The sequence below is a fragment of the Varanus komodoensis genome, unplaced genomic scaffold, assembly GCF_004798865.1.
Source record: "Varanus komodoensis strain SLA01 unplaced genomic scaffold, ASM479886v1 scaffold9, whole genome shotgun sequence".
NCBI classification, from domain to species: Eukaryota; Metazoa; Chordata; class Lepidosauria; order Squamata; family Varanidae; genus Varanus; species Varanus komodoensis.
The window spans coordinates 28061896-28088167 of NW_025336598.1; the positions used below are offsets into that span (position 1 = coordinate 28061896).

Consider the following 26272-nt stretch of genomic DNA (forward strand, 5'->3'; position numbering starts at 1 on the left):
TAAAATTCTCAGAATTTATTGCCATTATGTAAGGTCTCTCCATATAACTTGCTTTACAAAAAAGTCAAGAGTTTCATTCTTCTGCTTTTGAGCTCCCTCAGTGTTACCAGTTTTTTCCTTGTTTTCATCAAAATGCTTTCCAGCAGTGGGCTTTAAAGCAAAGCAGCAGTGCTTAAATTCCAGTAAGGGCAGGCAGAAGCTCAAGAGAAATATCTGCATACAAGCAGATTTTAAAATGATGCTGAATTGACAAGTCACACTCTGATTTTTTTTTAATAAAACCGTTTTAGTTTGAAGGTCTTTATAGTGCTAAAATGTACAACTTGGACAAAAGTAAACACTTTTACCCCTTCACAATGTATCACCAAGATTCTAATTCTTGCAAAGTACAAGAAATATGGGTCTCAAATGCCACAAGCATGAACTGCTTCATTTCTAACAGAAGCAAAACATGAGGGAAAAAGTAAGCAAGGAGGCCTACTATAAAGTCAGATTGAATCAGGCTTTAAAAAAATACCTTAAATTTTGGCAGCTGAAGTCTGCGTATTCTACTTTTGATATTTTCTTTCTTTCTTTTAAATATACGCACTCCTTCTCCCTTACCCTGCTTTACACCAAGCCTGTCATAAAAATCCCAGACCCTTCAGTCACCCTCAGTATATTTACAGGAATCCTAACAGCAAAATACAAACTAGCATGGAATTAATGGTAGTTTGCATTTTTTAATATTTATCCCATAGCTGAATAAATACACCAAGCCCAATCCAACCATTCAGCTGAAGTTACGATGATTCAGAAGCTGCTGTCTCTGTGGCCGAGGAGGCTGGCTTCTCAGTGGACGAGGCTGCCCCGTCTCCCCGGTCTTCGGGAGCAGAAGCCCTGGCAGCAGGATCGCTGGAAACAGTTGTGGTGATGGGAGGAGGAGCGGCAGCGGTGGCATCCAGGTGAAATGCGGGGGTCTGCTCCACACCCACAGTGATGCCAGGGTTGGCAGGCATGCTCCCGCCCTGAGGAGCAGAGGTGAGCAGATCCGTAGCCCGTGTGGACCCCTCAGTAACCAGTGGAAACTGTGTAAGAAATTCCGGCGACAGAGGTGTGATTCCAGCGAGGTTTATTGGAGGCATGGAAAAGAGTGGTGGCAATCCTAAAAGCATTAGGAGACAAGACACACACAAGAAAATATCACATGTACAGCAGGTGCCTAGACTTCCCCGTGTACAAGAGTGCTACAAGGCGGGTCCGCACAGGCCCCACTGCAGACGGGATGGCAGAGGCAGTGTGTGCACGGGCCCACAGATCCCTTTCTTTGGGTCCTCTGGCCTCCTCCTTCCTCCCATCTTCCCTGATACTGGGCTCCTCTTTGTAGGAGTTCTGCCAGCTCCTGCAATACCTCTAACACCCTGGTCCCAAAAACCTGGTCCTCTCCCCTCACAAGTTGCTGGGGGGGCTAACCCTCCCCACCGCTCAGTTTAAAGTCTTCTGGACGAAGGTTGTACAGCATTTCTGAAGGACCTTTTCCCCATCCTGGTGAGGTGCTCTCTGTGCCTCCCAGGAGTCCACTGGCAAGACACCGGGTGCCGTGGCCGAGGAACCTGACGTGCTCCTTCTGAAACCACACTGTGAGCCAGGTGTTTACCTCGGCAACCCTCCTTTCCCTGGCTGGCCCAAATCCCCAGACTGGCAAGACAGAGGACCAGGTTTTGGGCCATTTGGGCCTTCAGGTCCCTGCGTTTCTTGCCCAGACCTTCAAAGTCCCTAGGAATCCCAACCACCCTCTGCCTGGCCGTGTGGTCACCTCACATGGATCACCAGAAGTGGCTGATGACTCCTGGTGGGAAGAAGACGTGCTATTCTGTCTGTCACATGCCCGGTGGTGTGGCATGTGGTGCCCGGCAGGCAACAGAGCTCACGGTCTTGCCTCACGGTCAGGGCAGCACACTGCTGCCTCAGTGCCCCTTAGCAGAAAGTTCCCAATGACAATCACCCGCCGCCGCCTCTTCCCGGTGGCGGTAGATGGCTGTGCCTTGGTCCTTGCCTCTCCTGCAGCAGCCCCTGGCTGCAACTGGCCCCAGGTCAGGAATCCCAGACAGGTCAGTCTCCCACGTCCTCATCGGCCCCAGCCTCCCCAAGTGGAGAAAACTGTTTCCCAGCTCCAGGTCAGTTCCAGGTGACAGAGGAGGCTGTGCCAGCCTCCTCCTCCTGTGGGTGACATGCTTCCATGTTCCCACAGCTGTTGGCCCCTCCCTCAACCTTCTGTTTGGAAGGGGACTGCTCCCAGGGGGCCTGGAGAGCTCTCCTGGCCCTCAGACTCCTCACCTCCTGCTCTAGGAGGGACATTAGCTTGCACCTGGGGCAAGTGTATCCCTGCCTCTCTTGAGGGAGAAGGGCAAACATGTCACAGGTGTTGCAGCCGACAGCAATACCCACAATTCCCGCCATGGCCATCGCCTGGCCTGACATAGGGCACCCCTCAGAGACCCCACCTTGGTCCCCCGCCTTGTCCGTCCTACACTACCCTTCTCTGACTTTACCTGCCTAGTTCTCCCAGACAGAGTAATAATTACAAACAATTATTAAACCAACTCAACCCAACCCAAAACAATGACCTAGGTGAAGAGAGTCCCCAGGCAGCCAGGACCACAGCTAAGGGGTGACACCCTTGTCACGTCACCGTTAGCCACTGGCAGTGCCAACAGATGCGGTGCCGAGTGTGGCTTTATAAGCTTCAGAGGCTGCTGGTCCTGCCCCTCTGCTTCCCCCTGGGCCGCTCTGGTCCTGCCTCCCTTCTCTCTACTGCTTTCCCCTCACCCATCCTCTGCCCAGCTCCTACCTTGCCTTTGCCAGTTGCCTAGCCACTCTCTGCACACTCTCCCAGCCTCCACTGCTCTGCCAAGATCCAACCCCCCCCCCCAAAAAAAGCCAAAGAACATCCCCCCCCCACCCCCGGTAGTAGGAAATCTCAACTAGGTCTTTCTGGTTCATAGGCTGCTTTCCTGGCAACCATATTAGGCTAGGTATCGGCACTGCGTCACAGAGAGGGCCACATCTCGTATGAAGCAGTGTTCATCAAGTGCTACAAAGATTGCAAGTTAAAATCCAGAGTCAGCTCCACATAGAGAAACTGAGCAACTATGTCCTCCTTGCCGACACGTCAATGGAGAATCTCTGGCCATCTTCTCATTCAGAAGGCCACTGCATTCCTTCCTGAGACTCGTATGGTACGAATGACTCAGCCAGGAAATGCAAGAGTTTGTTGTTCCTGATCTGCAGCTTGCTGGATCTCAGCCAATATCTTCCCAGGAAGTTTCAAGAAAATGACTGGAAGGCTCATGTAGTTGGGCTCAGCCCTGGGTCTGTGCAATTTCAAACATGATCTCTAGGCACTTGCTCAGTTTTCAAAATGAAAGCTGAAATTCTCAGGAAAGAGAATTCTGGGCCCCAGGCCGCTTTCTGCTTTCCTCGCCTCATGCAGAACTACAGCACTTGCTCGCAGCTGTGTGCATACTTCAAACTGTGCCATGACACAAAGTCCCTGATACTCTGAGCAAACAACGGAACGCCCCACGCACTGTGATAGTGTGCAGATTACACAAAATCCATGTGGACACTATCCATTATACTTGGTGTATCAAAAGCCACTCCAGAATTTTGAAGAAACGTACCAGAATGTCCAATGTCTGCTACTCCAGGACCAGGAATTAGGTGTGGGGCAGGTAAATTCAGGTTTGGGATATTAGCAAGATTGGGAAGTCCAGCAGGTAAAGGCATCAAACCTAAAAGAAAATTGTATTTGAGAAAGGGGATTAGAAATTAAAAACCAAATACAGTGTGGCATTATACTTGGAAAAGCTCAACAAAGAACTGTGTACTTGACAAGAGAACTTTTTGTTCTCAGCCAATCATCACACGGTGGCCAAGGAAGAATGTTTAGCACATGTATTCATGGCTGGATCAGGAATTACCAGAGGTGCTCTTACTCTGACCATACCAATCTTTTCCAGGGACATACATTTGCGCAGGAGGCTGGACTGGGTGCCCCATGCTTTTCCTCAGCTGACTGGTGCTGAGTTGACAGTGCCAGCCTTCCCATAATTCTGTATGTTGCAGACACACAAGAACTGCAAATGGCACTCGGAGAGCCCTCACAGTATTTGCCAGAAGCAGGCTGTTGCACAAGGGAACAGTTATCAGTTGGGGATGTTTGCGAGACACATCCTTGTGAATGTCACGCTCTTAGCTGTGGTATCAGGGAACCAATTTCCTCTGTGACTTTCAGAAAATTATGTGCGCACTGGTATTGAGCCAGGTCACAGAAATAAAGGTTTTCTAAAGCGTTCCCTGAGAACTGGACAATTCTGCCATCGGAATGTAAGGCTACTTGCTGCTAGTGCTGCTGTTCTTTCCCTGCTGGCTGCATGATAGCATGCACTCCATACAGCAACTTCAGCACAACCACTGCATTCCCATGACACACTTGACCACCCTGAAAAGAGTCTGTGCTGTGTGGCTTGCTTGTGCAACACCCACGGTGTCCCTGGCCTGTAACTGGCCTCATCATGACTTGTTTTACTCCCCCAGTCCTCCAGCCAGTATCCCAGTGACCTTCACAGCAGAACTGTCTTTGTCTCCCCCAGCCTCCTGCTCTGATTGTATGTCTCTTTATTTACCTTTTTTTTCCTTTGGAGTCTTAAAAGTCTCCGGTTGAGCTAAGGTTTATTTTATTGGCCCCTGAACACCGAGCAGCTGCGTTCTTGTCATTTCTTTCTTGGGTTTTGGCAAGTGGGCTCTTACATGCAGTCTTGTTGGGTCGATTGCCCTGTAGGTGCTTGTTGCCAAAAGGAGCCTGCATGTGGACTAACCTGTGCACGACTGCCAGGGCCCAGAGGCAAAGGAGAATGCATCATGAAAGGGCACATGGACAATGTCTCCTGCTTAGTGATGCAGTCCTCTCGAAGTTAAGAGTTGAACTGCCCCTTCTCAGTGTCCTCCATCTTTTCAAACACTTCCTGAGTCTCCAGTTACTCCATAAAGGGAAGTCGTTAATGCCACCCTGCTTTTTGGGTCTCCTCTTTACTCCAAGAGTGAGTTGGGCTGAACCAGAAAGGGAAGCGCCAGCATATTTCATCTGAAAGCTCTTACTGCCAGTAGCTAATCCTCAGGACAGATATTTCAAACTTACAGAATGGGGGAAACGGCACAAAACCTGGGAAACTACCAAATGATCAGTGGTTGGGGGAAAAAGAGTATGGTCATCTGGAGACCTCAGTAGGGGCAGAATGGGACCCCAGGATGACCGATTGGGCTGCACCTGTGCTCCTCGAAAAGATGAGGGGGTTTTCCTTACTCCAGAAAACTAGGAAGCTTATTATGATTGCTACTTGGCATGTGTTCTAAGCTTCCTTTCTGGACTATGTCCATCCAAGACAGCAAACATCAATGTAAAAAAAATGCAATGTAATACAACACTTTCAAATTTTACACTTAAGGAATATAAAGAACACAATATACTGTATTAAAATATAAAGCAATATAGAACCATTTCCTAATCACACCAGTAAAACAATTTGGAAATAGCATATCCAACACAGAAATGGTTGCATTAAAACCTAACTAAACCATTTTAGCGTTGCTTGTCAATATTTTAGGATTACATATTACTGAAATATAGTCTGCTTTGATGGCTATTTCCTTCTGGGGTGTCTACCATTTACACTGCTTTATTTTTAAGCTTTAACTGGATTTTATCTTTTATGAAAGCAGTTTTAAATACATATTAGCATAACTAGGAACTTTAGCTGAGAAGATAAAAGTAAAAATCAAAGTATTATTACAAACCTTAGATTTCCCATGAGGACTTATAATTCAGAGAGTAACTGAAGCTTTTACTGATCAGTTGGTGAGTGCCAATATTAAATTGATGGGATTGTGTTTAAGGGAATGTGCAATGTGTGTATTACCAACACTAATTAGAGTACATTTATTTTCAGGTTAAGCATGTGAAGATGCACTACAATTAAAATACATTAATAAAAGGATATAAAATCTGCAAAATAATCCCTTTGCCACAGAATTGGAGCACTGGCAAAATGAGCAACTGTGTAATACACACACTTAACTTTGATGTGTTAATCAAGGAAAGACATTTCATAGTCTCTTGCTCCTTGAAAAATATTCTTTTTGTGGCCCATTTAAGGTTTTCATTCATGTGGTTACTACCTACCTGGTGCTGTAGCTGCTGGGTTAACTGGAGGAAGAGCCTGGTTTGCTTGGGGTGGCAACAATGGTACTGTGGGAACACCTAATCAAAAACAATGCCAACTTTCATTGTATATTTTGCTTTGAAAGTAACAGGCAAAATAACATGCTCATCCAGCCCAGTTTTACCTGGCAGCAGATCATCAGAGAGTTAAGAAAAACACATCTCCCATCACAATATTTTATTCAGAGAAACAATGTTGAATATTAACCAGCACAGGATTTCCAGACTCTACACTTTTTCTAAATGTTCAGTTGCCAAAAAACAAAACAAACAAACCTATTAAACACATACTGTCAATATGCGTGTGTGCGGCTGAAAGTGACCTCATGATTCTTCTAGTTCTTTCTAATAATCTAAATCCATCTTAATGTCCAGGACTTTTATACAGTTAGCATAAACATTATATCAGACTTAATGAAAAATAATCACAGTCCTATGAAGAAGACTGAGGTAGCCCTGCGCAGCCACAGTAACCTACTTTGCAGGATTATTGTGAGGATAAACAAATTATTTCTGAAGTGCAGAGGCAAATGCCAATCCTTCTGTGGCCAAGAGGGGACAGAATGAATGGAGAATTCTAGCGGAGAGCACAGATAACTCAGTGGAACCTAAGCACTCTGCATGGCACTGTTTGGTTGCAGCTCCCAGTTCTAAGGATATACTGGTGGTCATACTGTACCCATAGGATAAGGAGGAAACACAGGAATTCCTGCATTCTTTTTTCAATGACTCACAAAACGAGATGGTTCGACTCAAGCCATTTTGCCTCTTTGCCTGAGGCACACATGCAGAATGGGCATCCAGCCACTCATACCTATTTCGGAACACGTTGTTTTGGTGGTAAGCAGTATTTGTTTTATACTGGCTTGGATTGCACAGATGGAAAGTTTGTTCTTGTGCAAGGGGGTGTGACTTGTTTCAGTGGGTCCCCCAGGCCACAGGAGCAGATCAATGGAAGTTTAAGGGGTTGCTGCAGGAAAGGAAGCTGGAGTCTTGTTTCTCCGCGGAAGCAAGGATCCAACCACTGTTGACTGCAGGCCCATTCTGCGAGAAATGGACCAAATGGACCAGAGGCACCCTTGCCTCCAGTAATACTACACCTGACAGTCTGGTGGCACAAAGGTCAATGAGGCCCTGCCCTTTGCCCACGGAGGCAGTGAGGTGTGAAACATGGGAGTGAGGCACATCAGCATTTGTGAACATGACTGTGTAAGAAGGCAAACCTGTATTGAGCACATTCGTGACAGCAGGCGTGGAGCTGATGGAAAGCCCGGCCAGGCCCTGCTCGGTGCCTGTAGTTCCAGGAGGTAATGAAGCTGGGGGGTTAACCGAAGACAGCTGAACCTGATTAAAAAAAGGCTACATTAGAGGCCTCCTGCTTCTGTGGAATTTGTAACCATGAACAAAACAGCTTTCAGTAATGGTCCATCCTTACGGCAGCACTATTAGAAAGTGATGTGGAATAGCGTCAGTGTAAGGAAGATCCGAGGGCAGATGTTAGGCTTAGAGGATCTAATTCGTGTTCTTCCGAAGAATCCCAAGATCCACCAACATGCGCACACAATTAAAGAACATGGCACATCTGAGCAGCTCTGAGGCCGCAGCCAAGCTCACAGTCCTTCCACAACTGAATCTATTGTCAGTTACCCTACATTTCCTTCATTTCCCCATTTCAGTGAGGAAAGGTCACTTTATTGCTGCTTTTGTTAAATATCCAGGAGTCAAATCTTTGCTGATATGCTGGAAATCATTCAGAAATCCACTAGCAGATCCTAATCAACCTTCCCCCATCCCTTTGGTGGGAAATTATGCAGTTAGTGCAGGGATGCTCAGATGCCAGTGGGCAGGATCAGGGTATAAGTCACCCCATCTCCAAAGCATTATAACTTACTTCTGTAAATCCATCTTTGAGTGGAGTAAGAGGTGTACTGGGCAACTGTCCCGGAAGAGGAATTTTCTTTCCCTCTTCAAAAGGGCGTGTAGGTATTCGATGCAGGTATCCATAGCCAATGCCACAGCCTAGGCTTTTAAAATATAAATATAAAAGAGATTAGATTACCCAGTTTAAACAAGCAACTTCTTGTAGCTCTTTTGCCGAAGAGGCACCTTTCTTGTAGTCTTGTATGTTGCATTGCCAGGAAACAATCACCAGCACTTCATCTATGAGGCCAGAATACAGCATGCGTGTGCCACTTGGACATCATGAATTAAACATCTCAGTTTCGAAAGAGTTTCCACAGAAGCTTACCAAAGCGTTAAAACAAGACAATAAAGCAACTTTTTACAAAATGGCAACTTAAAACATGACAGAAAAAAGCAGCTAATGTCAACTGGGTATATAAAAACTCTTGGCCAAAAGTTTACCAGGAAAACAGCCCTGGGGAAAGAACTTTCCATAGTTAAAGCTGCCCCCCGCCCCCCGGCCCACAGAAGAGAAGGGAGTCTGCAAACACAGCTCTGGCCCAGTTCTTCACGCACAAGCAGTTCTTCACGTGGAAGGCAGCAGTTCTTCAGGCACTACAGGGCTTGACAGTGTCTATCTGATGACTGCCTTATATTAATTGTTGTTGCAAAATTATACTTGTATAAATCTCTCCAGCTGACTTCAGGAAAACAATTCCAAATTTTGCTCCCATTCCTCATTTTTGCAATTTTTAAAAAGCCAAATGTGAAAGAATGTGTAATTATTTATAACTCTATTCTCCACAATGCACAGCATTTTATACATTATAACTAGCAAGAGTTGGAGAGTTAAGCTATGTAACACTGTTAATTCCATGAACTGTTATTTTTTGAGAGAAAAACTTAATTCAACATTTCTCATTGCACATCTTCAATAGCAAGTCTCATCTGCATGGGCAAATATGTTGGGATCCTCAGCACTCTGTAGTATCGATCTATTTGTGTGGAACACATCCTGAAACAACTCACAGTGGCATGGCCCTACATGAGACTTAAATAAAAAAAACCTTACCTTCCTTCTCCTCCCCATGCTGAGTTTGGGGTGATAACCACTTCCCGGCAATTATCAGTGTCTGTGTTGTATACGTAAAGTTTTAATGGTTTGCCTTCATGCGTTTCAATAAGGGAGAATAAATCCTCAGACTGAAGGAAACAAAAGTATCTTTAATTCATTTGCAGTATACATAAGCTGTCACCTAAATTAACCTGAGCTCTCTACAGCCATTTTAAGACAGAAAGTGTTATATTGTCTTCTGAAGTTCGTAACTGAACCAGTTATTGCAGCAGATATTAACTCGTTTTATTTTAGTCTAAATATAAAATTAAAGACTTGGAATGTTAAGTACAAAATAGACAGAACTAATACAAACTTTAAAGGAGATTCAATTACACTAAAACAGCCCATTTTTAATTCAAATTATTCATATCTACTGAAGACCAAAGCTCTAGGATACCCACCACAAAGCAATTCTCAAACCACTCTGACTGACATGACCTTGGGTTAGCACGGTCCTCGTCCCTTAAGAAATGAAGCTAGTATTTACCTCATTCATGACAGTATCTGCACCAATTATGTAGTCACTATGGGGTCTAAGACCCGCGAGTGCCGCAGGAGAATTTGGTTCAACTTCCTAGTTTTGAGACATAAAAATTGAGAAATGGAAGTTTTAACACAGAAAAATTAAAGGTGATAGCACCTATTGCTTGCCTCAATAAGCCCATGACCAAAACGACTGGCATGGCTTGTGGCCCATTGCCCCCTCTCCCCAGCCGTGCTCCTCGTGTAACTTTGCACAGAGTCTCCGCCTCATAAGGTAGAGCCCCCGTCAGGCATGGAAGGGGACAACAAAATCAGCATCTGTATCATGCCATTCTGCACTGAGGAATGACTGTTTTATGAAACATTTTATGAAACATTCAAGAACCACACAAGACACAGACTTGTCCCCATTTCTCACCCCGTTAACTTTTAGAAAGCACGTTGAGTCATGCTGTCTTCCTAGCCAAGGAATAAAAAGCTGCCTCCAAAGAGAGAGGCCCTGAAGTCTGTGCACACACAGACAGGCAAAGCTGAATCTCTGTGCAGATACTGCTGCACAGGGGATCCTATCTGAGGTATGAATGAACTCCACATAATGCAGTCCTGTATCGCTGAGTGCTGCATGCAGCTCCTGCACTGATGCCTTTACACACCAGTATAACACTGGAAACCCCACTGCAGCACTGCCAGTGTCTGCTAGATCCGGACATGTGCTGGACTGGGAAGATAAAAATGCTAGTTTTTACCGGCACAGACTGTCACACAAGAGGGAAAGTGGGAAAACAGAAATGGGCAGAGAATTATTCCTATATCAACTACTAAAGCAGGTGAAAGCAGCCTGAAGCTCCAATTCCATGTAAGTTTAGGCATGGGGACACTCTAGCCCACCAACTTTTCCCCCAGGCCTAACTTGGATCATCAGCTCATCAGAGATCAGGGCCTATTTTGTGCTCAGCACTGAGAAATAGCCCCTTGCTTGGCTGATCTGCCTGGATCAGCTGATGTGTCGGTATGTGTGTGGGGGAATGCTATGCACATGCAAACCGTGTGGGAATGATGCAGCCAAACCCACTTTGGCTATGGCCATGCTCGCTGCTGGTATGCGGCCCTCAGGATGTTTCCTGAGGGGCAAACTGATCCTTGGTTAGAAAAAGGCTCCCCAACCCTGATTGCTCATGAGGGATTGGTAACATAAGGAAAAAAAAGAAAAGGGGAAAAATGGAACAGCAAGGTAAGATGGTTTATCATGCTCGCACAAGATAAGCTGCCGCAGAAATGCTCCAATCACAAGCCTGCTTATAATTAGGTGTGTAAGTAAATTAAGGCAGAAGAATCTGCACACCCAGATCTGTAAAGGATGTTCTTCACTATGAAAACCTTTGGAAGTGTCCACTTACCAGCACATGCCAGACATTCTCATTGGCCCCATCAAAACTGCAAAAGCGAATGCTCACTCCCAACAGCCCCTGCCCTCCCCACATGTTGCTGGGAGTTACTGAGGTCTCTCGGAGCTCCAGCGTTTTGCTGCTGTACACCAGCATCTTGACAGGCTTTTCCACGTTTGCTTTCAACAGGTCCTTGAGTGTGTCATTGTCTTTATTCTAGGAAAGGTGTAGAAGCATTGCTTTCAGAGGTGATTTGCAATTAGGCTCACCTATAAATTAGCATATATACATTTCGAAGACACTTACAGACAAATGAAAGTAGAAACCTGAACTAGGTTGTTCCACACACAACTAAAGATCAAAGCCAACCCATTCAGGCTGAAGAATCCCTACTTATTAAAGCACTGTGCCAATTAATATAGTAGCACACTGCCAAATAGGGTGCTTGTGCAACTGGAACATACTGTAGTACCTCAGCTTAAATTCCAGAAAAGTTGTGCTTAAAAATTACACAGCTATTGGGTTGGAGGTGGATGGGAAAAGTAATCCTAGGACCCTAGACAGCATCTGGAGGGCCACAGAATACTTCAGATTCTCAGATCTGAGGTCGGAAACAGAGCTCTGACCTGGAGCTGGGGATGCACATGCCAATCCCTTTCCCCCACAAATCCAGCAGGGAAAGAACCATTTCAACTGCCTCTCCAATGTCAGAAAAACTGAATTTATAGAGGGGTTAAAGTGGTCAGAGAGGGAAGATGACTGAGGCCATCAAGATATGAGGCCCTGGCTGCCCTCTGGCCTTCTTTGGAGGCTCACAAGCATTGAGAGCACAGCCCATTTAACTACACCCTAAGTAAGCTGAACTTCAGTCCTACTGATTTCAGTAGGACAAAGTGATGATTTCACTGGGAACAAAGTGCAACTAACTTAGTGTGTATCCAACCCATTTTTTCAGTTCTGAAGGTGACTATTAGTGTATATGTATAATTTATGTACTGCATTAATAATGATGTAATACCATATATTCAAAGGAGAAAGAGGCCTGATTGTATGTCTTATACCATTGAAGGCATTCCTGATTTAACATTGCTGAGAAAAGGATGGCATCCTAGGCAACTAAGCAAATAATATGCCGGAAGACTGCCAACCATCTCTGTTCTGCTGGCACAGATTTCATTCCCTGCTAACTATGCTCAAAATTATTCACTGCAACCCCCTTGCTTCTTCCTGCATATTCTACAGTTACATGAAGAAATGAGGCCGGACTGCTTCTGTTTTGCACTTCCTGCTGCAGAAAGCTTGGAAAAATCCAGACAGACCACCATCTTGAAATCATCCCCTCCCATTTTGGCCTAAAATAACCATGTGACGGATGCCAGAGCAGGAACACAGTAGAAGAAAGTGATCAATCCTTTCTTCTTTCAGCAATAATCCATCAGCAGAAATCCTACGCTTGCGGAATCATTTTGGGAGTTACTTTTCCTCTAGCTATTGGAGAGACTAGAATAGCTACAGTAATTTACACTTCCCTCAAAATACATTTTGGCAGATCATAACGTCTTTTTAATTGTGAAAGAGCACCTCTCCCCACAGCCCCCAAGCCTAAATCCAGCATGACATAATCATAGAATTCTAGGTTAAAATACATCACTATTCATACATGAAAACCAGGCTGTAACATTAAGAGACTTGACTTTTGATTCTCAGAAACCCATTTCAAAAGACTTAACACCTGCAAAGTTTTTCAGAAATTATCTTACCAGTCTTGAACTGTTAATAGAAACAATAAAGTCAAAGAATGGCTCCAATCCAGCTCTATGTCCTGGTGAATTGTCCTGCACCTACAAAAGCAAATATTGCACGAAAAATTAGAGAGACAATGTAATGGATATGATATTCAAAAGCAAAAAGTAATGCTTAGCTCTCATGCAGAGGTCCATAAATGCAGTCAAAACCACCAGTATAACATGGGGAAAAACAGGAATGTCTATTTCAAAATGGCAACAGGTTGATTTTATACTAGGAGTTATTGAAGGCAGGTCAAAGAAAGACTGCTACAAATACCATTGTTTGTCCCACTCCTTTTAAAACCATCTTGATAGATATATAGGAAAATATATATACACTTTCTCAAGGGAGGAAGAAGAAAGAAATCTTAACTTTATTGCCTCCTAGAAAATGATGGCTGGCTACCAACTCAAAAAATCTGTAGGGCAACCAATGGCTTCATGGTAATCTCAGTGAAGATAACAGATCATGAACTTTTAAAATCCAGTATTCATGACCAGGCTTGGACACAAAGCCAATTCATCCCACCTATGTACTCTTGCCTTATCCAAGATCTATTTGGCAGAGTATTGAATAAACTGTGACTTTCCCTCACTCATTTTCTGACTTGTTTGTTTCCTCTTCCTTTGCTTACTCCATCAATTCCAAAATGCCTTTGTGGAGCTATATGCCTGCCTGTACAAACCATGATTTGTTAGTGTGGCTCAGTTTGTACATCATAACAAGCCAAAATTTAACAACACATGTTTACCATTATGTGCAAACCAGGTCTTTAGCTTTGAACAACTCCAGCTTAATGGCAGTTCTTCCCTCATCCTGTATAACACCAGGCCTTGTTAAAGATTTCAACTATGGTAAATTCAAGTAATGCAAGCATAAAATATAAAAAGAAAGGCATTTTCTATGCTTACAATCACACTACAAACTGTGGAAGTCATTTCACCCCATACAATCTCAACATTTAAGAGAGAAGTAAAGAAAATAAGTAAGAAATGTACTTGGAATAAATAGCTGTTAATAGCACATGAATGAGAAGTGAACTGATGGGGGGGGGGGGCAGGGCAGGGTTCTGGGTCCAGGACATAGAGAAGAGCAAAGATGGACCTAAATAATTTCTACTGCTGGCTTCTAGCTAATGAGGGAATGAGAGGACAAAGTTGATTTGTGTTAGTCAAGACAGATTTTATAGTACTATAGACTTTATAGTAAGTTATTGCGGTAGCAACAGTTCAAGAGACAAGACTGCAAACAGGTTGGCAAAACACTGAAGTTAATGAGGACTGGGCCATATGTCCAGTGTACATTTCCTGAAAAATGAACAGCCTTAACTTTTCTGTTCTGATTTGCATGTCTCTCAGAACTAGCTTCACTGAAGCTGTCATGCAATCAAACTTGAGTGGCAGCATTATAACAACACTGTTAGTAGGAAGCCAGACCATAGGGAAAATGGTTATTTTGATTCAAAATGCGGTTGAATCAAAGCCAGTTTGAGATGCTTAAGATTCACAATGAAACACTACTGTGACATGAACAACAGGTGTACGTAATGGGCAAGCAGTTCCCATTAGACAACTGTTAAGTATGCAACTTCTTTCTGCAAGATTACCTTCTTGTGCAAAACCATCCCCCAGAGTTTCTGGGGATTAAGTGCACTGGGTAAAGAGTTGATTCACACACACTTTTGTTGAAGAGAGCCTCCTTCCTCGTTCACGCAGAGCTGCATTTCAGCCAAAGTGCTGACGTCAGTTCACAGCTCATGCTTTGCCAAAGTGACAGGTGCTTGCTCACAATAGCCTCCCCTTAGACTTCAGTCACTATATCGTTATATTACACAGACATCTATTTCTGCTGAGCATTTACCACACATACTTTTTTTTTTTAAAAAGCATGTTGCTTGGAGAAGGCAGGTTAAACAAGCCATATGCAACTACTGTGCCTTGCTGAGAAACATCCCAATTCTGCATGAGGAAAAATGCTGTTCTGTTAGCAGAATTTCCTCAATTCATAATTTATTCTGTTTCTATATGGGGCACTGAAGTCCCAACCATTGAAAATTCTCTCTAGTATAATTTTTGGCATCGGAAATTTTCACAAACAGCTTCTATTCTATGACCATAGCCCTAAAGGCCCAAAGCCCTAAAGAACATACATACAATCCTACATTTTTATGATTACTGCTCTACAGATTCATTCCTCCCTAAAAAATATGCACCAGTAAGTTACTACATATATTCCTCTCATTATTAAAAAGTGCTTCATTTGTGTGTGTCTCAGGAAACTATTACTTGTACCCTAAACATAGCAAACAGCAAATTCTTTTCAGCTGATAGCCAGAAGAGCATGCCAAGTTAACATGCATTACATCGCAGACATCTTTAGCCTAGTTACATGCCCTGTAAACACACTTAAATCCTCAGTTCATAAAATACCAAGTAGACTATTCTAAGCAGAAGCATGCAAGCAAAGCTCAAATTTGTGTATCTGTGGAGGTCAAAGGCCTGCAACAGCATATACAACCACTGCAACCTTTACCATATTGCAAAATTTGCACATCCACCACTCAGAAGTCAACAAATGTAACTGCAATGAGATGATTCCATATATTCTCCGTCCTTTATTTATATTAGGAACCATGAGCATTTACTTAGAAAGGCAGGATAGAAACCCTTTTAACAAATAAAAAGGAACATATAAAACCAGCCACCAACGTGGAACAGGGTCCTTACACTGCCGTGCAAGCCTAGGAAAGACAAGGGAGTTCCAGGAGGAAGGCAAGAAAAAGGGGGCACTTTCCCCTCTGTTGTCCTGTACAGGACTTACTGCTATACAGCAGAGAAAGAAGGTGACTGGAGAGTGGTAAAGCAAACATGTTTCCCTTCCCCTTTCCTCCTTTTTGAAATATTTCTGTATACTGCAGCAAGGAATATTTCAACTTCCTGTCATGCAACCCTTTCTCTCTCCTCCAGAAGAATTACTGGACACATTTGCACAATCAACATGGCAAAGGTGTTGCACAGGCTAATTCCATCATCAGCTCCAGTTTTTTCTTCAGTTCTTCTATCTCCTAAATTATACACATCGCAAAAATTCAAGCCATGTGGGGGCTTTTCAATATTTTTTATTTTACATTCACAAATTCATACTTCCGTGAACATAAGCCACCAGCCTCTAGTAAGAAGGAACCACTCCCCCCCACTTTTGTCTCATTTAGCTTTCAAACATGTTAAGCACTCAACCAAGTTCAGTAATAGAGGAAAGGATGGCATCGTTCTTACGACCCAATTGCATCTTCATAGAGTCATAGAATAGCAGAGTTGGAAGGGGTCAACCACCTGCTCAGTGCAAGACTCCATGTTAAAGCTTCTCTAACTGATGGTTATCCAGCTCCATCCTGAATGCCTTCAGTGTGGGAGAGTCCATGACATCGCTAGGTAATTGTCTCCATTGCTGCATTGCTTTTACATCCAGGAAACTTTTCTGAATGTTTGGCTGAAATCCAGTTACTGAAGCCCATTATTCCATGTCTTGCATCCTGGAATGACTCAGAAGACTGTTTCCAGACCCCTGGTTATCCTTGTTGCCTTCCTCTGTACCTTTTCCAGTTGCATGCATCTTTCTTAAACTGTGATACACAGAACTGAATGTGGTACCTCAGATTAGACCTATCCAATGCTGATGGGAGGGGAACAAGTTCTTTGTGTGATCTGGAAGTGACACTTCTTTTAATGTAGCCCAAAATAGCATCTGCCAGTTTCGCAGCCACATCACACTGTTGGCTCCTATTCAGCTTGCAATTTATAATTCCAAGATCCTTCTTTCTTGTACTATTGTTGAGCCAGGTATCTCTCATCAAGTAACAATGCATTTGCTTTCTTTTTCTAGGTGCAGAACTAGGCAGTTGCCCCTATTACATTTTGTTCTCTTGTTTTTAGCCCTGTATTCCAACTATCAGGATTATTTTGAATTATATTTCTGTCTTCTACCCAATGTTGTATCACCTGTGGACACAGTAAGCATATTCCTCACCTCTGCATTCAAATCATTAAGAAAATCGCTGAAGAGCACTGGGCTCAGGACTGAACCCTGCAGTAACCCACCTGTCACCTACCCCCAGTCTGGTAAGTGTTGATGCTAAGCCCTCTTTGAATCTAATTATGTAATCAACTGTGGATCCACCTGATAGCTGTGCCATGTAGCCCACTTTTAGCTAGTTTGTTCAGCAGGATACCATGAGGCACTTTGCCAGCGGAAGATGTTTGCTTTTTACCAAGCAAGTGTTCCTTGTTATGACCACACTAGGAAAGTACATGTGAATGTGGTTTAGTATGATTTGCAAGCTAAGTTTCTTCAGAGATAGAGTTTGGGTGGAGCAGAAAATTGCAATTTAAGAAATTCTAGGAAATGAATGATTAAAAGTCCCTTTCTAAGGAACTGCATGGAAATGTTTGTCCTTTTGTCCAATAAGCTATGGTTTGTTAGATCAACACGGTTACATCTGAAACAAATCAGCATCAACAGTGGTACATTTTGAAAACTAGATACTCCCGATATTATGCTGACAGCCATTCTAGGTATGAGTAGTCAGAATGTTCTAAAGCACTACCTTGAAACAGCAAAGTTTAAAAGGGAGGACTACAAAAAGTGGCAATCAGTTCAATGCTGAAACTTTTTTTTGGTGAGTCCTAGTGCAGTAAAATATTTTGGCACAGTATCTGCATTATAGCTAGCATCAGTTAACTCTATTAAAGTTGAGTGTGCACCTGTCCATTTTTTTAAAAAAATACTAAATACTACAGGTTTCCATTGAATTCCTTCAGATACACCTATTTTTCAGGAGAAAGAGCTTTTTAAGTAAATTGATCCAATGGATGCAAGAAAATAAATCATCTACACATAGGAGCAATCCCCCCTCCAAGTACAGATAGTCTATTATTTTTGGTTATTCTATAATCATTCATTCTAGACTAGCTATAACATGAATGTGTGACAAGAAAGACAAAAAACTCTTATCTTGATGTACTTATTCCTATTTCCACAAGGAAAATCTTTCAACATGCAAGTATGGTGGTTAGAATGTTGGACTAGAGATCTGAGTTCTAGTCCCCACTTGGCCATGAAGTTCACTGGGTGACTTTGGGAAGTAGCTAACTTTTTCTATCCTACCTAACAGGGTTGTCGTTGCAAGGATAAAATGGAACTATGGAAGCTGCCATATGTTCCACACAAGAGGAAAATGAATGCATTATTGTAATTATTAATGCCAAATACATTTTCTCTACTGTAAGTCACGCAGTAAGATCAGAATACGCAGATTATCTTTTAATATAAACAAAGAAAAATGCATTCTGAGGACCTCCAACTGCTTTACATTCCATTTGTGGAATACAGAAATGCTTTGTAATTGCATAAAATGATACATTCTGTACAGCTAAACAGTCAGCAGTCTCCCACTCCAGACCAGTCCCTATTAAGGTCAGCACAGTTCTTTTATGCTGCCCAATAACAATGTCTTGCAGTGATCATGTTCAGGTTTTGGAAGACCTCCAGGGAAATTTCTCAGATAGGTACACTCTGCATGATATATAGCTGTAAAGAAAAACTGTTCTTACTCAAAAGCCAGCTGGTATACAAATGGTAGCATGGATGGAATGTGCTCCCAAGTCGTTTAACTGAGCTGTGTGTATGGAAAGGACTGATGCATTAAAATCTGCTGAACACCATCCATTAATTCATAGTAGCAGCTTGTTATGTTATCCCCAAAAGTGCCAGTGCACAGGCTTAAACCAGAGGACCAAGTTAACCTGAGAAGGAAAGGCAGAGTGAAGTGATGATGGCATTCATTTCATATTAACCTACCATTTCACTCATTACCCTGGCCAACGTCATGCAAGGGATGCTGAAAGCTCCTGCTCTGGTAAAGTCCTGTATGGGTTACAAGCAGCAATTTTTCACTTTTTTGTTTCTGACTGCCACCTAGAGCCACCAGTTATGCAGAGATGCGCCAATGGCTCCAAAATTCTACAGAGCTGTCAGCATTTCAGTTAGTAAAACTGAGGAAAGGCCTGTTCAGTTACTGTCAATTTCCAGGCAGATCTCATTGACTAGGAAAAATCTCAGCACCAAGTTAGGCATTGGGTGGATATGAGAGAAGCTCCAATGCATGTTCAAATACTCCTTACTCCACCCTGCAAAAGAACAAGGTGACAGTGGGCTAAGGAATCCATATCAAGAGCAAAAGCAGGCCAGTTTGAGAACATCAAGCATCTTATTTGGGAGGAGGTACTGACAACCAAATCAAAAAGTTGTTACATAGCATCAGCTCAAAACTTGCTGCCCACATATTAAGAGTATACGAGGAGGAATAAAATCAATTTGCTCTTATGCCATTTGCTTTCGTTTCTGAACTGAACAGCAAATGCTGAAATGTGGCAGGCTTTCCTGTTTAACAGCAAAGAAAGTGGCTAAGGACATTATCAGCCTAAACAAAATGGAACATATAAACAGAAAGACAGACAAGCCTTAAAAATATACCAGATGATCAAGAGAAAAACTGTAATTTTCAAGTATATGAAGTCATGGTCCCCTACCAACTTTATCACACTGGACCTGTTTGCATGTCACAACAAGCCACAGTGCATGTTGCATGTCTCTGTGACATATGCCAGCCACCCTTCTGCATTTGCAAGGCATGGAGGGAGACTCATGCAGTTTGCCATAGCCTGAGGCCATGTTGTTGGTAGGGATCGGTCACGCCTCCTTGGAATCTGGTCTGCGCCTGCCCACTGGACCTCTTCTAGTGCTCGTCCCTCACTGAGGAAGCAAACCAAGCACAGAAGAAGTGTGTGAGCATTATCAGCAGATGCCACCAGAACACAGTTCAGTCTGAACTGAAATGATCAATAGGCAAATGAGACGTGCTCAGGTGGATGTGGGCACAGCTGGATGTGCATGCGTAGCTCCTCCAATTCAGCGTGTGGATGGGCCATAATGGTTGGAAGCTCACTAGGTTTGTGCAAAATTTGTCTTGCTGCACTGAAGGGAGGAGGATTTTCCAAAAGCAGACAAACGGGGTGGCAAGCACAGGCACAGGCACACAACCCACCCCCACGACAGCCCCGCCAACAGAGTCTGGATGGACTGTGACTGGAGCTGGCCGGCTGTGTGTTTGCGCATCCACTTGCCATGCCCACCCCTCACTTGTCTCCTTTTACAGAACCCTCCTCCCTTCGGCACAGCAAGACATATTTTGCACAAACCTGGCAGACCTCTGCACCACAAGCAGCACACAGGCAAAGCCATGTGTGTGGACGGACTCTGCAGCAGGCGTGTGGGAAGCCATTGAATGCAATGGGGCTTAATTCCTGGAGAGTGCTCTGCGTATGCTGCTGTGCCCTTGCCAGGAACCCGGAATCATGGCCAGACTCATGGCCTGGACCATCCAGACTGGGGTCCAGGAAGCCAAAAATAGGGAATCCAACAGACTTGCTGCCACAAACAGATTCCTCACACATCCCCAGTTGCTGGCAAGGTTAACTACAGCAGCAGCCCAACCTTGCCAGATTCACCTGACACAATACGGCTTTGCATATGCAAAACAGCAGCTGCTGCATATCATACTGTTCTGCAGGTAAATTAACCCACAAAGGCTGGGGTTCCTCTTTTGCACTTTCAATAGCCTCACACTGTTTTCCTTGCAAACCCTTCTTTATAGTCCAAAAAAGCATAAAACATCTGAGCATGCACAGAGTGGTTTGTTGAACCCAATCTAGTAACCGCCTCCAGGAATTCTCCTTATGAGCATGCCTGGGCCCCATCACTTTGGAAGTGATGCCTCCTCTCCATGCACCGATTCTTTAACTGAGCGGCTCTCCTCTGCTGACACCATTGTTATGGGGTCACGACCTGGGACTGTCTGAGAAGCTCCCCTGCCCGAGGTCTCCTCCCATCAGCTGTGTATCTTGGTTATTCCAGGGACTGCCTGCCCACCTGGGGAGTTGGCCCACATTCCCAGGTTCCCCTCAGTTCACATTCTGATTCTTCTGAAGCTCAGCCTAAAAGTCCTTGGGAATGAGGGCCCGAAGTAGCCATCTTTCTCACTCCCAAATTTTGGTGTTGAATAAACCAGTCGCTGGCTCACAGTCTTTTAAAACAGACCTTTACTACCTGGCCAACTATTTCAGACACTATGTACAAATTAGATTAAAAAGTGTCTAGAGAAAAAAATTGACCTTTTTCAGATTTTCTGCATTCAGAAAATCAACACTAAAAAAGCGGCTTTCAAAATTGTGACTCAATACTGAATCACAGTTTCTTTTAACAAATTACAGACTTTGAGCTACTTAAACTTAAAAAAAGAAGAAAACTAAAGATGAAGAGTGCAGCTTACACCTGATTTGGTTGAAATTTCATTCCTTCCCTTATGATATTTTATAATATGTGAAGAAAATACATGTTGTGCATTATTAAAGTGTCTTCTATGTTGTTTAGCCTTCTTTTTAATATTTATTATTATTGGATTTTACACTGTTAGCTGCCTTGGCTGTCTCCAGAAGGAAGTTGAGATATAAGCTCACTAAAGTAAATGCAGTATTGTTCTATACTATTGAGATGTCCCTTTGAATCTGTTATAGTTTTTTAAAATCACATTTTATTTCAGAACTTCAAGATACTGCTAGATGAAGATCTCTTGAGCTTATGGCATCTATAGGTAAGTTCTGGAGCTGAAAGGGTAGTATCTGTACAATCCACTATATAACTCTATCCACAGAGTAGAAGTTTTCTCTGGGGCAACTACTCCAAAGTTGATGGAAGTTGCACTAAGTGACAGTGTGAATTAGTTTACTTGGTATTTATTAAAGCTTGAGTAATGTATTTAAGATTTCTTCCCCCCAAGCTCTTGAAATAGCAAATTACAGGAGATTATTCTCTCTTCAACTTAGTCACCCAACACAGGAATGATTAAAATCAAGTGAAGAAGTTATAACCCTGAGATCAAAGTACGAAAAATGTGATCTATAAACAAACTTAATTAAACTTTGAAAATTGAGTTTAAATCAAGCTCAATTTTCTACTTTTGTGGAGCAGCTTTGAAGAAAGTATATTATAAACTATTCAGATAACTCAACTAGATGAGACATTTGTCTTTCAAGGTGCCATTGTTGATTGAGAATGAGTTTTTATGTTGGAAACACAAAAAGTAGATGAATAGTCTTTTGACAATCATATCCAAGTTAATGGAAATTCAAGTCTTGGGAACAATTAACTTAGTAATCTGTAGGTTTTCCACAGCTGGATTTCCTATGAACTAAGAAGCACCCTCCAATAATACAAATACGTTGACAATTTTAGTTTACATGGCCATGGTATGTTCTTAATGGTTGCTAAATACTCTAAGTATTTTGTCATTCTGGGAGCCATGTATGGGTGTTCAACGGTATACAAAAAGTAAGTAAATACATACATTTAAATACGATATAAAATTATTTGAGCTAAGCGCTTCCTTAAAATGAGGAAAGCACACTGCACTGGATGCTACAGAGACAGCAAGATCATTGACTAAGCTGGCTGGGAGTGATAATAATGTAAGAACAGCCCTGCTGGATCAGACCAAAGGTCCATCTAGCCCAGCACTCCGTGCACACGGTGGCAAGCCAGCTGCCCAAGCAGGATGGGGACAAGACTTCTGCCTGCCCAAGCTCCTCAGCAACTGGCGTCTGCAGGCAGGCCACCTCTGGTAAAAGGGGACGCACACCTAGCAAGGCTAGTAGCCACTGACAGTCTCCTCCCTCATGAATCTATTTGGTGGTCATCTCCCATTTCTGTGGCAGCAGATTCCATACTTTAAGTATATGCTCTGTGAAGAAGTACTTCCTTTTACGGGTCCTAAACCTCCCCCTCCATCAGCTTCATGGGATGACCCCAGGTCTGAGTGTTATGGGAAAAGGAAGAAAAATCTCTCCCTCCCCACATTATCCACACTATGCATTATTTTAAACACTTCTAACATGTCTCCCTTTCCTCACCATTTTTCTATGCTGAAGAGTCTCAGTTGTCATAGCTGCCTCTCATGGGGGAGCTGCTCTAGCACCTTGATCATTTTTGTTGCCCTTCTCTGAACTTTTTCCAACTCAGTAATGCCCTTTTTCAGTTAAGGTGACCAGAACCGAACACAATATTGCACCAAGGAATAGTATAGGCCGTGGTGGCAAACCGATGGCATGCGTGCCACAGTGGGCATGCAGAGCCCTCTCTGTTGGGACGCAAGCCAAGTCGTCCCATCATCACCCCAGGAACCGAGCATCGGATAACAGCGCACACAGGGACCAGGCGCATGCTCGGAAAGGAGTAGCGGCGCCGGGTGATGACTTCATGAGCCGTGACTCATCCGAGCTTCTGCATGGCTGGTCAATGTGGAAGCCAACAATATCTATCTATCCATCCATCCATCCATCCATCCATTTCCTTGGACTGGCTGTGAGTTTTAATACATTCATTTTTATTAACACAAGATTTTAGCTTTGAGTTTTCTTATGAAAAATTGTAATTTATTATCTAAGATTTAGCAAAGAGATGTTCTAATTAATGTTCTGCTGTTCCCCTGGCATATTTGAATCTGCAGCATCACATTCAGGTTTAATTGCAATGTTGGCACTTTGCGATAAATAGGTGGGTTTTGGGTTGCAGTTTGGGAACTCAGTCTCTAAAAGGTTCGCCATCACTGGTATAAGGGAAACAATATTTTGGCAGTTCTACAGAGGTACCTTGGCTCACAAACTTAATCCGTTCCAGGACTCTGGTCATGACCCAAACTGGTCATGAGTCAAGTTAAATTTCCACATAAGGTTCAATGTAAATAAGGTTAATCTGTTCTGTAACCATTTTTTAATCAGGAAAATGTGAAGCAAAGTGACAAAGAACAACAAAGATTGCAGCCATCTCCCCCTCCCCACCCCGAGAACAAGCACAGCCATCTCCCTGCCCCCACAGCATGACCGAGATCGCGCCTGTCATCCTTGCACATGCCCGTCATCCCGGTGCACTGAGGGAGGAGGGGAGAGACAGGCGCGATCACAGGCGCACTGGGGGAGAGAGAGACAGGCACGATCGTGCTAGAAGGGGGCGGAGATGGCCAAGATCATGGGCGCGCCCCTACAGAGATCATGCCCGTCTTTCCTGCAGGAGCACGCCCATGATCACGCACAAGACACAACTGCGATCGTGGCCATCTCGGTCGCCACCCAATGCGGAGTTCGCGACCCACATCAAAATTTTCATGAAATTTTTGTTCACGACTTAATTTGGTCATGAACCAAGGCATTTGTGAGCTGAGGTACCACTGTATTTTCTATTCTATTCCTACTTGTGTTAATCATGGAGTCCAACTTCTTGACAGCAGCTGGGCACTGGGCCAACATTTTCACTGAGTTGTCCACTGCTACCCCCAAGATCCCTTTCTTGCTCAGTCACTCCTGGTTCAGATCTCACCAATACACACTTGAAGCCGGGATATTTTTTTTGGCTCCAAAATGCATTTCTCTACACTTGCTTGTTTTGAACTGCATTTGCCATTTTGATGCCAATTCTCCCAGCCTGGACAGATCCATTTGGAATTCCTCAGTCCTTTTTGGTGTCACTAAAAACTCCTCTGAGCTCACAGTCTTTGCAACCAAGAGAACCCTACTGGATGGCAATCACAGGTTCTGGAGAAGGAGGGCACTCTGGCAAGTGCCAAGGAAGTATCCAGTGGCACATTAGTCTGCACTGGCCCCACTCTATTATCCATGCTGCAGTGGGAGCCTGAGTGACAGAAATAAATTAACATACCTTGTGAGGTAATCCTCCTAATGAAAGTTTTATTAGTACACTCAACAGGGACTAAGACCAACCACAAGCGATAGCACCTAGGGGTCTAGCTTTGTACTAGGCAATCTATTGATATACAATTTCTGATTTCCTGTGCCTGAACTTGCTGAGGCATCAACTCAAATCATACAGAAATTCAAAAGTTTTGTGTGTATGAATGTAACACTACTGTAATGGAAGTTGTTCAGCTGAAACAGCATTCTTAGTTGTGATCATGCTCTGCTAGCACAAGAAATTTTATATGCACTAAGATAATTGTTGGCATTTAACTTTCTGCTTAACTGTCCACTGTTAAGTGCGGAATGTGGCCTGATTTCTCCAGCTAACAATGTGCAGAAGGCAGTATCAATGTATGGATGGGCATAAGTCAAACTGACCAATGACTGAGTTTACTCTTAAAAGTATAAGAAACATGTGGATTGTTCATGGCTGATACTGTCTCTTATGAAAAAGGAGCAGGCTACGCTGTACTGTTGGGTGCACACTTCAATATAGAACTTTTGCTTTTTTAAAATCTTCCTGGTAGTTTGTTGCCTCTCGCTGTTAAACAAAGGAAATTTTAAGCCAGTTGCAGATAGAGTCCTTGACACTACCCAAAGATTTAATAAAAGAAATAGTCCATATAGCTCATTATATCAATAGTTCTTGAAAAAACACACCAACCATTCCCTCCATCTCTATAAAAAACGCCTGAGAGAGAGCTCACTAAACTAAGTAGGGCTGGCTCCCAAGTAAACAAAACAGCAGCAAGCTGCTTAAACTACCTCTGTCCCACAGCTCTCCAGAGAGCTGTGTGCCCCTGACAGGAGACCGACCTCCCAGCTTCTCTCCCAAGCCCCAAGTGCCTGGAAGGTCAGCACGAACTCCACACTTGGCTTCCTCTTCAACCAGCAAGCCGCGAAGGACACGTGTCTATCTCTTCCCGAGGCTCGTCCCAGATTTCCCGAGGTCGGAAAGCAAGGGCGGGAGAAGGGACGCCCTGCTTTTCTCCTCCTCAGGGCACAAAAACCCGATGCTGCCGATTTGTCCGTGCGCACTCGCACTTCTTGCCCGCTCGCCCGGCGCAAACCCTCCCCGGACCCCACACGCATCCCCCCGCGGACACCCCCCGCGGCTCCGGCCCGGCCTCTTACTCGCAGGACGTGATAACCCTCGGTGCCTCCGCCGGGGATCTCCACGCTCTGCGACGACCCCATGGCTCAGGCCCAGCAGAGGCGGCGGCGGCGGCGGGAGCAGCAGCAGCAGCAGCAGCGGCGGCGGCTTCTCACGCACGCGCGCGCGCCCCGCCCTCCTCGCCGCCGCTGCACTAAGGACGTGGCACTCCGTCGGGTCCGGGCGCCCGGTGCGCAGGAAGAAGGAAACAGAAGGGCCTCCGCGGCGGCCCGCTCGCCCCACAGCGCCACCTGCTGGGTGAGGCCGCGACGGTAAGCGAAGCACCCGCGCAAACCGTACGGGGAGAAAGGGGGAAGGAAGAAA

At 44.1% G+C, this 26272-nt stretch overlaps 1 protein-coding gene across 1 annotated transcript; it reads right to left on the bottom strand.

Annotated features, from left to right (window-relative positions):
* Positions 1–26266, bottom strand: GORASP2 (golgi reassembly stacking protein 2). Its single transcript, XM_044418064.1, has 10 exons — positions 25930–26266; positions 12907–12987; positions 11159–11362; positions 9766–9852; positions 9234–9364; positions 8151–8283; positions 7483–7603; positions 6221–6298; positions 3663–3773; positions 1–1144 (listed from the first exon to the last, which is right to left on the bottom strand). The coding sequence occupies exons 1-10, from the start codon at positions 25990–25992 to the stop codon at positions 783–785; spliced, it is 1371 nt and encodes a 456-aa protein (XP_044273999.1). The 5' UTR covers positions 25993–26266; the 3' UTR covers positions 1–782.
* Positions 26267–26272: the final 6 nt, after the last annotated feature.

What these genes read in the sequence shown, in the direction of transcription:
- GORASP2 (XM_044418064.1), bottom strand. Translation starts at nt 25,992, where the DNA reads ATGGGGTCGTCGCAGAGCGTGGAGATCCCCGGCGGAGGCACCGAGGGT. An exon ending in CTATTAACAGTTCAAGACTG is followed by an intron (nt 11,363 to 12,906) that starts GTAAGATAATTT and finishes CACCTTTCCTAG; the next exon opens with AATAAAGACAATGACACACT. An exon ending in GCATGGGGAGGAGAAGGAAG is followed by an intron (nt 8,284 to 9,233) that starts GTAAGGTTTTTT and finishes ATATTTTAAAAG; the next exon opens with CCTAGGCTGTGGCATTGGCT.